This window comes from Eschrichtius robustus, chromosome 4, assembly GCF_028021215.1.
Source record: "Eschrichtius robustus isolate mEscRob2 chromosome 4, mEscRob2.pri, whole genome shotgun sequence".
NCBI classification, from domain to species: Eukaryota; Metazoa; Chordata; class Mammalia; order Artiodactyla; family Eschrichtiidae; genus Eschrichtius; species Eschrichtius robustus.
Window position 1 is genome coordinate 3,560,852 of NC_090827.1, and position 12,221 is coordinate 3,573,072.

The 12,221-nt window shown below is 37.3% G+C and overlaps 1 protein-coding gene across 4 annotated transcripts in view; it reads left to right on the forward strand.

The window, feature by feature from the left end:
- RAPGEF2 (Rap guanine nucleotide exchange factor 2) overlaps window positions 1-12,221 on the forward strand; it is a 247,726-nt gene that overhangs the window by 211,905 nt on the left and 23,600 nt on the right. For all 4 annotated transcript variants that reach the window (XM_068542403.1, XM_068542404.1, XM_068542405.1 and 1 more), the window contains 6 exons: window positions 3,993-4,145; window positions 4,413-4,577; window positions 6,928-7,035; window positions 7,128-7,331; window positions 7,432-7,540; window positions 8,024-8,270. In XM_068542403.1, coding sequence (XP_068398504.1) covers window positions 3,993-4,145; window positions 4,413-4,577; window positions 6,928-7,035; window positions 7,128-7,331; window positions 7,432-7,540; window positions 8,024-8,270 — 986 coding nt within the window. The remainder of the gene's footprint in view (window positions 1-3,992; window positions 4,146-4,412; window positions 4,578-6,927; window positions 7,036-7,127; window positions 7,332-7,431; window positions 7,541-8,023; window positions 8,271-12,221) is intronic.

The following is a 12,221-nucleotide window of genomic DNA, read 5'->3' on the forward strand; positions in this document are numbered from 1 at the left end:
GATTCAGTTTGGCATTTATTTCTGTCTGTTTGGGTCCCGTGATGTGCTCAATGCTCAGCGCCGTGCTTTGCCCTGCTCCCTTCTGTGTGCCTCTCTTCCCATTCTCTTTTTCTTTTTCTTTTTCTCTCTCTTTTTTTTTTTTTTTTTTTGGGCACACCACTCGGCATGTGGGATCTTAGTTCCCCAACCAGGGATTGAACCTGCGCCCCCTGCAGTGGAAGCACGGAGTCTTAATCACTGGACCACCAGGGAAGTCCCCTCCTCTTCCCATTCTTGTCCCCTGTTGGGTTTGAAGGACAAAGGCAGGGCCAGGCATAGATGTCCTTTGGTACCAGGTGATTGGTCATGGTTTTCCATTCCCCATCCATGCCTTTTCCTTTTCTCTTTCCCTCTTCCTGCCCCTCTTTTCCTTTCCCGCTCTTCTACTTCTGTCTCCTCTTCCTCTCTCCACCACCTACATCTAGGGCCTGCCAGTGACACCCAGGCATGGCCTCGTCCTGCCCTGCACCCTTCAGCAGGGAGGAAACACTTGGATGCCTGTGTGAACAATTAGGTATGAACTCCCTTGCAGATGCAAAGTACCAGTTTAAACAGATCTAACCTCTTAAGGTAAATCTGTTAGACTCGTGTTTTCTTGAGACTGTGAGAGCTAGTGATGCTTTGAATTTTAGCAGTAGTTTTGGAGGAGAAAGCAATTGCATGGATATAGTGAAAGCTGACTGTTTTATATGTTGATAAAAGTTTAACTTTACTTCATTCTTTTATCATTTTTAATATTTTTACTAAATAAAAGTTGTGAGGTCATGTGCCCAAAAGAAAATTATCCTGTGACGTAATAAATGAAATGAAATGAAATCATTGCCCTTTTATAGATGAAATCTTGCTTGAATTTTTATTTCATATCAGAGTGCCAAGATCATACAGGACTTTCACCTGTGAACACCTGTCTGAAAGTATAAAACCTCACTAAAACAATTATGTGTATAACTCACAAATTTTCAACTGGCTTCATCATACCAATTAAAAATTATATTTTTCCTATAAATTTCATGTTATACCTAAAAACTTCTTAAAGCAAAAATAAATTTGCTAATAAAAAATAAATATTTTCTTGTAAAATTTATTTCTCTTGAGATATCAGTTCTGTGTGGCCATATTAGAAATTCAGTTTGGAAGTCCTTTTTTTTTCCCTTTTTCGATGGTATTTCAGTTTGCTTCAGAAGAAATGCCAAAGATGTCTGTCTAGACACTAAGAATTTCAAATCAAACTTATTCTAATTTCTTTAAGTCCTTAGTCAGGAAGATGAATTTTAGTACATTTCTCTTCAGAAAGCATTTTCTTTTTATCTCTCTACTTACTTGTTTTAACTCAGGGATATATTTCTTTTTTAGGAGATAAATGATATAATTATGTTCTCTAAAAATGAGTATAAGAAAGAACACCTAAAATTATTTGGAGACCTGGGGAACAATTTTGCTACCCTGTAAAAAGAAAAAAAATCAAAAATATTCTTGAGGCAAGAAACTAAGGACCACAGATTTTAAACATACACACACCTGTGGTCAGTGTTAAGGATGTGAGTCTGTAGGGGTTTTTCTGGCATTTAAAAAAACTTATTAAACTGTCCATAATTGCTTACAACAAAAGCCTGTGCTTTTTGAATTTTAACTTTTTGATTCTAAACTCTTAATAGAAAAATTAGTGAGATGATATCAATCAACTTGATGGAAGAAACTTAATATCATAGAATGCTCTTTCTTGAGTGTGAACTGCTGCTGCTACTTCTGTAAAAAAGCTTTACTGATGATGCAGAAAGTATGGAAAATATAGAAAAGCATATTAAACAATGAAAGTCACTTGTAAATTGCATTGCTCAGAAATAATAATTATTAGCCTTTTGTTATGCCAAGGTTTCGATACGCATGTATAATTTTTTTAAATTAGCAAGCATGTACTTATGAGACATCGGTTACATTAGCACCCTGAAGGCACAGCTGTTTCCTCATCTGTACAGTGAGGATAATAGTAGTACCTTCCTCATGGGCTGGTTGGGAGGATAAAGTGAGAAAGTTCCTGTAAAGCTACTGCAATATCCTGATGATAATAATAATGTCATCATTGTCATTAAAATCATTATTACAATATTTGGTTTTAAATTTTTTTAAAAAAATTAATGTACTATCATGAGTATTGAGCCAGAAGTCTAAACGTCCTATTAAAATATGATTTTAGATGCCTGTAGCATCTTTTATCTTACGTACATTATAACTTAACCATTCCCTCTTTTCATCTTTTCACCTTAAAGGAGAAAAAGAAATGTCCATCCTTTCTTCATTCCTAACAGATTTTTAAAATAAGAATAAATTATTCAAAATTCAGAGAAGACAATAATTTTTATTTACGAATCTACTGTTGCCTCCTCACTGGCCTCTGGCTGATTTGTGTAATAAATGATTTCTAGAATTCATTCTTAACTTTCTTTAAAACTACTAAGAAATGTGATTAAATGGATTGCCCTGAGCCCTGAAATGTTTTATCTTTGGGGTCGTGGTGGAGGAGTGATTGCTTGATGTGTATATTTCTGTTAACTTTTTCTTTAAAAGAGCAAGGATTAACCTTCATCCCAGTTATGAGGAATAATGATTTGAGCTTAACAAATATGTGGCTTGTTTTGTGGACCTTTTTTGAACAGACTTTCTAAAATGATTTCTTTTATCAATATAATTAGCAAATTTGTTATATCTACTGCTTGGGTATCTTTGAATTTTGATATATTTTATTAAGATCATCTTTATTTTTAAATTGCTGCTCTCAAAATCTTTTCAAATTTTTAAAACCCACTAAATGATAATTATGTTTTAATATCTATTTTTTAAATAATAAATAAAATTTATTGAGCGTGTACTGTGTATCTCGCACAGTTCAGGAGTTTTACCTGGATTATCTCACTCAGCCTCCACAAGGATCCTGTGAGGCTGGTGCTCTTAGGGTCATCTCCCCTTTTCAGATGGTAAAATGAGGCCCACCGAGTGGTTGTCCCAGGATCCCACAGTGAGAGGTAGTAAAGCTGGGGCGTGAATCAGTTCACCTGACCCTAGAAGCCACAGGGAGGAAGGGTTGGGGCAGGTAAGAGAATTTCTTCTGAAAAGCAATTTTATGGTGATTTTATTAGCACGCTAGGATTTCCTAAGCACCAGAGAGTCCCAGGTTTGTACCTGCCCACTGATAGTATAGCAAAAAATCACAATCTAAAGAAAAGTCGTGGTCGCTTAGCTCAGTCCCCTGGATTCAGGTTGCACATCACAATTCTTAAACTAGAAAGACCACCCAGCAGCTACCCTGATGGAGTGGATTACAATCCATTATTACGTCATTCTATTCTGAATTCTTTTCATATTCTTCCTTTCTGTTAGGGCCATAATTCTAACAGATACTTAAATGACCATGTATTGTATAGACTCTTGAAAGCTTTTTTGCTGCTCTGCCCACAGTTGTGTGTGCTCTTTTTTTTTTTTTTTTTTTAATTTTTATTGGAGTATAGTTGATTTACAACGTTGTGTTAGTTTCCGTGTCCAGCAAAGTGATTCAGTTATACATGTACATGTAGCCAATCTTTTTTTTTTTTTCTTTTTAATATCTATCCTGAGAGTCCGCTCTCCTCCCCCGGAATTTTCTAGGTGTCACAGGTTGGGGGGTGGGAGTGGTGAGAAAGAACTATTCTAATTTTATCTTCTGATATTTTTCATTGTTAGGAGTTTTAATATAAACTACATATAAATATTCTGAAAATGAAACTTTTCTTGACCAAGGAGGAAATACATTAAAAAGTAGAGAAGTCCGATTAAGGTTCATTACTGCCCTCATTTAGAAAGTATGGGAGAGACATGGGAAAATGTCAGTGTTAAATAATTAAAACACTGAATCATTAGCACTGCTACTCGGTCTCTCACAAGCACTTTATCATTAGCATGTGACTTACATTTTATTCCAGTTTGTCTGCATAGCCCAGCAAGATTACTGCCGGATCCTCAACCAAGTAGAAAAGAACATGCAAAAAGTTGAAGAGGAAGGAGAGATCGTCATGGTGAAGGAACACCGAGAGCTCGATCGAACGGGAACAAGGAAGGGACACATCGTCATCAAGGTGAGACAAACACGCCTCTGCCCCGTGGCAGGAGGGTTTAGGTAGTACCCGTTAGCACGGTGTGAGATGCCCCCACTCCATTTTTAGGCGTAGCTTCTCTTAAATGTTATCAATTGTAAAAAATCTTCATGTTTCCTGAAGAACAGCAGTGTTATTCATTATTGCGTATGTTACTGCCCAGTTCATCTCAGGCTGAAGGTTTGAAATCAAGGTACCATATAGATGCCTTTCATGCGGGATGCGGATGACGCCTTTGATTTGTTGCAGGGCACCTCAGAGAGATTAACGATGCATTTGGTGGAAGAGCATTCGGTGGTGGATCCGACGTTCATAGAGGACTTCCTGTTGACCTATAGGACTTTCCTCTGCAGCCCGATGGAAGTGGGCAAAAAGTTGTTGGAGTGGTTTAATGACCCGAGCCTCAGGGATAAGGTTGGAAGTTGCGTTTTAGTTTCCTTTCAACTATGAAACATTCAGATACAAAGTTAAAGAGACTTTAATGTATATTTGTCATGCCACTTATGTTCAAAATATTTTGATGGAATAAGAGAATGTACTTCTTAAGCCAAAAAAAAAAAAAAAAAAAAAAGGTGATACACATACTAGTTCTTGTTATAGATTTCTAAGTTCAGCCCTAGTATTTTTTTTTTGTTTTAAAAGCCTTGCCTCTTGGGCTTGCAATTTATTTATTTGTTTGTTTATTTATTTATTGGGCCGCGCCATGTGGCGTGTGGGATCTCAGTTCCCTGACCAGGGATCAGACCCATGCCCCCTGCATTGGAAGTGCGGAGTCTTAACCACTGGACCGCCAGGGAAGTCCCTAGAAATTTTTTTCTTTTTAACGCAAAGGCCAGTACATAGGCCAGCAAATGTTTCAGCAGGTATTCTGTGAGAATCGTTCCCTACGTGGATGTATTTTTGATGTATTTGTGGGAGGAGGTGAGTTCCATGTCCTTCTCCGCCGCCGTCTGGATTCCCTTCCCCCCAGCAAATGTTTAAACTTCAGTTCTGTTGCAAATTCTGTTAAAACACAGCCCCCAGTCACCTGGGTTCCATGGGAATCTGCATCCTCTGGTTCAGTGGATGGCCAGTGCACGCCACTTAAGAGTTACAGTTTTTCAGTTGGTACCTGAGTGGCATCCCCTCAGAACCATCGCGGGCAGGTAGGCCCCAGTCATGTAATTCTGAACAAACCCTCTTCAGCAGCTCTTGAGTCAAGCTCTTTCTCAAGGCCAGAGTGGGTGATAAAGTACCTAGTCTTGTGAGGTTTGGGAGCTACTCATGGCCTGTACTCATGTCTCCTTCCACGTGGCGGCCTGGTTTCCACGAGGCCGAATTGGGAGAGGCAGGGCGTACAAATCCAGAACTGGGGGCTAGCAGCAAAAGGCCTCCAGCTCCAGCGCTGGCCCTGCCGCTGACTCGCCCGTGGCCCTAGAGCAGTCGTTTGGACAGTAATGCTCTTCATTTCATAATCTGAGGGTCACAGGCATAGAAGACCTCAGCCGAGGTCCTTAGCCTTAGTATTGCCTCTGCATTTACATTCTGTGTCATCTCATCCTCTTGCTACTCATCTCTTTACTTGTAAAACAGTAATCAGCCTCCTTTTGGGGTTGCTGTGAAGATGAATAACTGTGTAGTGCCTGGCTCTCAGCAGTCTCTTAGCGCATCTTAAAGGTATTGTGGTGGTAGTCGGTAGTATTCAGTTTATGATTTATGAATCTCGTTTTTCTAACCTGGAATATGGGTAGTAGGCTTTTAAGTGGGCTTCTCAAGCTACAAAATTTTAATTTTATGAAAAGGTCAGGTGTTAAGGATATAGTTTCAGGGGAGATGATCATCTGGGTTTCCTAAACTTGAAAAATGGGCATTAGTGGAAATAAATGACAAAAAATTAATATAAGTATCAAGAGTTGACTCCTGAGTGATTAGTCAGGTTATATACTATAATTTGTCACAGCGTACTAACTATAAACAGTATTTTAACTGCAGTTTGAAGATTAACTGTATACTGTCTACTCTGTTTCTTTACTGCTAGAATAGCATGCTTAGTTTTCCCACTTTAAGAAGTTAGTTAATGCTTGAAAACAATGCTATGGAAAATTTCTTTGATCTTGTTATTCAAGGTTTAGAACATTAAACTCATATAAAATAAAACAGGTACTTTTATATTTAAAGTTGCAGTTATATTCACTTCATATAGTAAAATTTTACTGAGAATTAGATGTTATAAATATTAAGGATGCCCTTAGAACATAACAGATAAAGTTGTCGTCCTCATGGAACTTATAGTCTAACGACGGTCACACAGTTCTTGCTGGTACAAAGCTAATATTCCATAGCTGTGAGTGTGTGTATTGTTCTGTATAAAGCTCAGTGAAAACATGTGTGCAGGGTAAGAAAAGGCTACTCATTTTTCCTGCAGAATTGTAGATGTTAAAAGTTTCTGTCTTCTTTTGTATTAGTTTATTTTGATTTTATTATAGTTTTTGTTGTGACCTATTTCAAATATATTTTGAGATGAAGCAAGATAAAACTTAGTTACCATCCTTCACAGATTCAAAACCCTTCTCGGCCAAACAGCGTAAAGTTCACATTCAAAGTATTAATATGTATTTTCAGAAGGTCATCCTCTTATGAATGAAATCTGAGAGTTCTGTTGTTACTTTTCTTGTTCATTGTTATTAGGTAAATTGTTTGTTGGATAACTTTTTTGAAATGACTTTAATCGTAAATTTTTAGCACTAGAAAGAAGAAAACCTATTAAAAATGATTGATTTTGCAGGTTACACGGGTAGTATTATTGTGGGTGAATAATCACTTCAATGACTTTGAAGGGGATCCTGCGATGACTCGATTTCTAGAAGAATTTGAAAATAATCTGGAAAGAGAGGTAATATTTGTGATTTTTTAAAAATAAACCATCAGCTTTAAGTTCATTTTATTCAGCCCATCTTTGAAACCACTCTTTTTGAACTCTTGTAGAAAATGGGTGGACATCTAAGGCTGTTAAATATTGCTTGTGCTGCTAAAGCAAAAAGAAGATTGATGACACTCACAAAACCATCCCGAGAAGCTCCCTTGCCTTTCATCTTACTTGGAGGCTCAGAGAAAGGATTTGGAATCTTTGTTGACAGTGTAGATTCAGGTAGCAAAGCAACCGAGGCAGGCTTGAAACGAGGGGACCAGGTATGGTATTTCTAAATGCAAACATAAGGGTAAATACTGGTGTCTTTTTCTCCTTCAGTCAATTGGGAAACTGAAATTAATTTTATAACTTTATTTTTAGATATTAGAAGTAAATGGTCAAAACTTTGAAAATATTCAGCTGTCAAAAGCCATGGAAATTCTTAGAAATAACACACACTTATCTATCACTGTGAAAACCAATTTATTTGGTAAGTGTTTTACATTTTTGCATACTTTCATTTTTCTCCCTTTTTTTGGTCTTTTTTTTTTTTTTAGCATTTAGGTCTTAATCATGAAAAAAGTCATGTTTATAATTCAAACATCATAAGAAATGAAAATTTATAGTAAAATGCATAGATAGAGAATTAATTATGTAAGTGTATAATTAGATCTGAATCAAAATCTGGGTTTTGATTGAGGACCATTTTTATCGATGTTTTTATTGATAAATATTTTAAATATCTATACATTCAAAGAGTGTACTATTTTAACTTAATCTGAGTAGAAGTGACAGAAAACATACAAAAACAGATTCTTGGTGTCATTTGTTCATTGGAGTATTGTTTTTCTACAAGATTACCGTTTTGATAGCCGAAGTCTGTACTTATTATCTATTTCCAAGTTCTACAATCGCCTTTGAATTGTTCAGATTTCTTATAATGGGCGTTTTACGGTGTTTGTTTCCTTTTTAGTATTTAAAGAACTTCTAACAAGATTGTCAGAAGAGAAGAGAAATGGTGCTCCTCACCTCCCTAAAATTGGAGACATCAAAAAGGCCAGTCGCTACTCCATTCCAGATCTCGCTGTAGACGTAGAACAGGTGATAGGACTTGAAAAAGTAAATAAGAAAAGTAAAGCCAACACTGTTGGGGGAAGGAACAAGCTAAAAAAGATACTGGACAAGACTCGGATTAGTATCTTGCCACAAAAGCCATATAAGTAAGTGTCTGTATAAGTTTTCTGTGCATTATGTTATTGTGTTAAAATGACATGCAAAGGTAGTGATGTAACTAGTGTTTGCACATGAGTGTAAAAAATGTGTTCAAGCTTTTATGGCTGAGCTCTCTTAGAAGCAATATTGAACAATTAAGTTTGTTTTAATCCCATTTTTGCCACTTACTTGCCCACTCCGATCTCCATTGAAATATTTTGTTTCTCATTTGGACTTTTAAAAGGCAAGAATGTGTGTTTGCTCCTGTCTCTCCCATGGTGTGGCGTCACTTCTGCTCCTGCTTCTTTGTTTCTGGGTGTCTTCTCCACCATCAGCATCTGCTGTTTGCCAACCAAGTCATTGCTGCTCCCAGTTGCTTCCGTTCACGCTTGCCATTCTCTTGTTTCCTCTCTCTCCTGTTTTCAGTTATTTAACTGTTGCGAAGACATCACCAACCAAGCACAGAACTCCTTTCCTTCCTCCCAGTGGGCTCTGCAGTCAGAATGTCAGGTGTATTCTTGAATCTCTTCTTAGCTGTTTACTTACGCCAGGAGCTCAAACCAGACAAAGTTGCAGGTGTCGCACTTTTTTAGCTTTGCTTGTCTGCTTGCTTTTGTCTTCATTTCAGCTCCTTCTGGGTCTGTGGGTGTTCTATAAAACCCAGTTACCATCAAAATTCTTTAAAGTATTAAGTTACACGGGTGCCCCAAATTCATTTATTATTGATTCCTCAAACTACAGAGGTGTAAGAGATAACTTGAAAACATAAAGGTTGTTTTCTTTCTTTGATAATCTAATGGGTCCTACAGAGGAGCAGTACATATAAGCATTCAGGAGTGTATCGGGCATTTCTTTTTTTTAATTCCACTTCAGATAAAATTTTCATCCAAAGATTAGAGAGATATGGTCTAGGATATGCTGTTAATGGGTCGAGTGTCAAACTTGTGTTTTCCCCATTAAACTATAATGATTGGTGGTTTCATATCAGCTAGAAAAGACTGCTACAGCAGAGTCCTGAGGATAAGCAGTGAGTAAAATGGCTATATTTATAGACTCGAGAGTATGTTTATACCAAGTAAGTTTCTAAGAGACAGTGGATTAGGCCTGCTGGCATTATAGAAAATAGGAATCGATTTCTTAAGTGACCCTTCTTGATGAAAAACTCATTTATAAGTAGATAAGAAAAGTTACTTCAGTTACTTCAATGTAGAATTATTAGCAGGACAATAACAAAAAAAAAATCTTAGAGTCAGTTGACCATGAGTTAAATATGAACCTTTAAAACAATCTAACACAAGTCAGCATGACCCTGACGAGTATTAATAGAAACGTGACATGTAAGAGCTGGGACGTAGTCCATCCCCAGTACAGGGTGCTGGCGAAGGACACAGGATGAGAATACTATGTATTAGGTTATTCTGTGTATTTAGAAAGATACTCAAAAGCTAGAAAAGGGAGAAGAAAAAAGGATAATAATTAGACGTGATGATTTTTAAAGCACTGAGGAAACATCTTAAATAATTTGCATTGAAGAACATATATGACTCATTTAAATCTTTTTATGAAATATTTATGAAATATTAAATATTATTATGAAAATTATTTGAAATAATCCATATATGTAATATAATTGAAATGAAATGAGAAGAATCGTTATATTTAAAAGAAGGCTCGGTAAACTGTAGGATCTATTATATTGGTATGATAGACTTTATTTAACACTAGTTACTACTAAAACTTTTCTCTCCTAGAAATAAGCATATGTTTAGAAAGATTTTTTTTTTTTTTGACAAAGCTACCAAAGTAGTCAAGCAGATAAATCTTCTAGTACTTTATATTTTTTAATTTTTAAATTTGTTTTTTATTTTTTGGCTGCGCCGGTCTTCATTGCGGCATGTGGGCTCTTCGTTGTGGCATGCGGGCTCTCTGGTTGTGGCACGCAGGCTCAGTAGTTGTGGTGCGCGGGCTCAGTAGTTGTGGCACGCAGGCTCAGTAGTTGCGGTGCGCAGGCTCTAGAGCACGCGGGCTCAGTAGTTGTGGCACACGGGCTTCTCTCTAGTTGTGGCATGCAGGTTTAGTTGCCCCGCGGCACGTGGGATCTTAGTTCCCCTACCAGGGATCGAACCCACATCCCCTGCATTGGAAGGTGGATTCTTAACCACTGGACCATCAGAGAAGTCCCAGATGAATCTTCCAGATATACTGTTTTTTTTTTTTCTCTCTCTCAAACATTATCAGTATCACAGAAGCTAAGATGTTGTATGGTGGCAGCCTGACAAGGATAGGCCCAGTAGAGTGATGTGAGTATGGGGTGGGTGGGCAGGAGGCTGGTAAAGCTCAGGTCTGTTTGTTGGGTAAGTGGAGAAAGACTGCAGAACCCTGAGGAAAGAGAGAATAAACCAACAGACTACGTATAAAGTTAACCAAGGTCAAAAACTCTCAGTAGCCATGAGAGAGTTCTAGAGGTCCAGCAACAAGAGAATGTGCTCAGAGGTGGACCTTTCTGAACTAAGCCTTTAATACAAAGTAGTTTCAGTCCAAGAGTAACCCTGCATCTGTGGACGGCAGAGATACAGCTGATAGTAGAGCGTTAGATCATCACGCTTGGTATTGAAACGTTGCAGAGAAACAGCTCTGAAGAAGGCTGCTCGTTGGGGGATGCCTGGAGTGTACCAGTATTGATAGCGTCTGTACCAGCAAAGGCCCAGTTGGCTCTGTCTTTGGTCTGAGTCCATAGCAGTTGTCTCATGTACGTATGACATGTAATATTTTTGGCAGTAAAGCCTGGTTTATATGGTTGAAAAATAAAATTCCACTAATAATGTGAAGGTTTTAATGTTGCATAGAACATGAATCCTTTTGGTCTGTATATACATGCCTCTATGCACTTCAATGGAAATTTAATTTTGTTGTGGACTTACCTTTGAATCTTTTTTTAACTTTTATCGCAATAGAGTCGATTTACAATGTTGCGTTACTTTCAGGTGTACAGCAAAGTGACTCAGTTTTATATATACATACTTTGTAGATTCTTTTCCCATATAGGTTATTACGAGATATTGAGTATAGTTCCCCAGGCTAAGCAGCCTTGTTGGTTATCTATTTTATATATAGTAGTGTGTGTATGTTAATCCCAAACTCCTAATGTGTATCCCTCCCCACCTTCCCCTTTGGTAACCGTAAGTTTGTTTTCTGTGTCTGTGAGTCTATTTCTGTTTTGTAAATAAGTTCATTTGTACCATTTTTTAATATTCCACATGTAAGCGACATCATAGATATTTGTTGTTCTCTGTCTGACTTACTTCACTTAGTATGGTAATCTCTAGGTCCATCCATGTTGATGCAAATGGCATTATTTCATTCCTTTTTATAGCTGAGTAGTATTCCATTGTGTATATATATACCACATCTTCTTTATCCATTCATCTGTCGATGGACACTTAGGTTGCTTCCACATCTGGCTGTTGTAAATAGAGCTGCTATGAACACTGGGGTGTGTGTATCTTTTCAAATTAGTGTTTTCTCCAGATATATGCCCAGGAGTGGGATCGCTGGGTCATATTTACCTATGAAGTTTGAAGAATTTACACTAAAATCATCTTTGCTCTTGTACTTGCTTATTTGCCTCTGTAATTTCCATTTCCCTCCCAAATAAAGAGGAAGAACGTTGCTAGGTTTTTTTTTTTCTTTGCACAGCCATTAAAAATGGTAGTTATTTTGATCAAGCTGTCATGTCTGAAAGCCTAATTGATGCTAAGTGTCTTAATTTTATGGCACCTTGGTTTGTATCCCAACCTTAGTACGATCTTCTTTCTCCTTGTTTCAAGGTATTTATAGAAATTGGTCAGAGCTATAACCATTTGCTTGTGTTCTACTTATTTTGTATTTGTTTGTGCTTATTGTTTTATTCTGATGTTTTAGAAACAGTTGGCCCTTCAAATCTAGAAATAATGTTATGT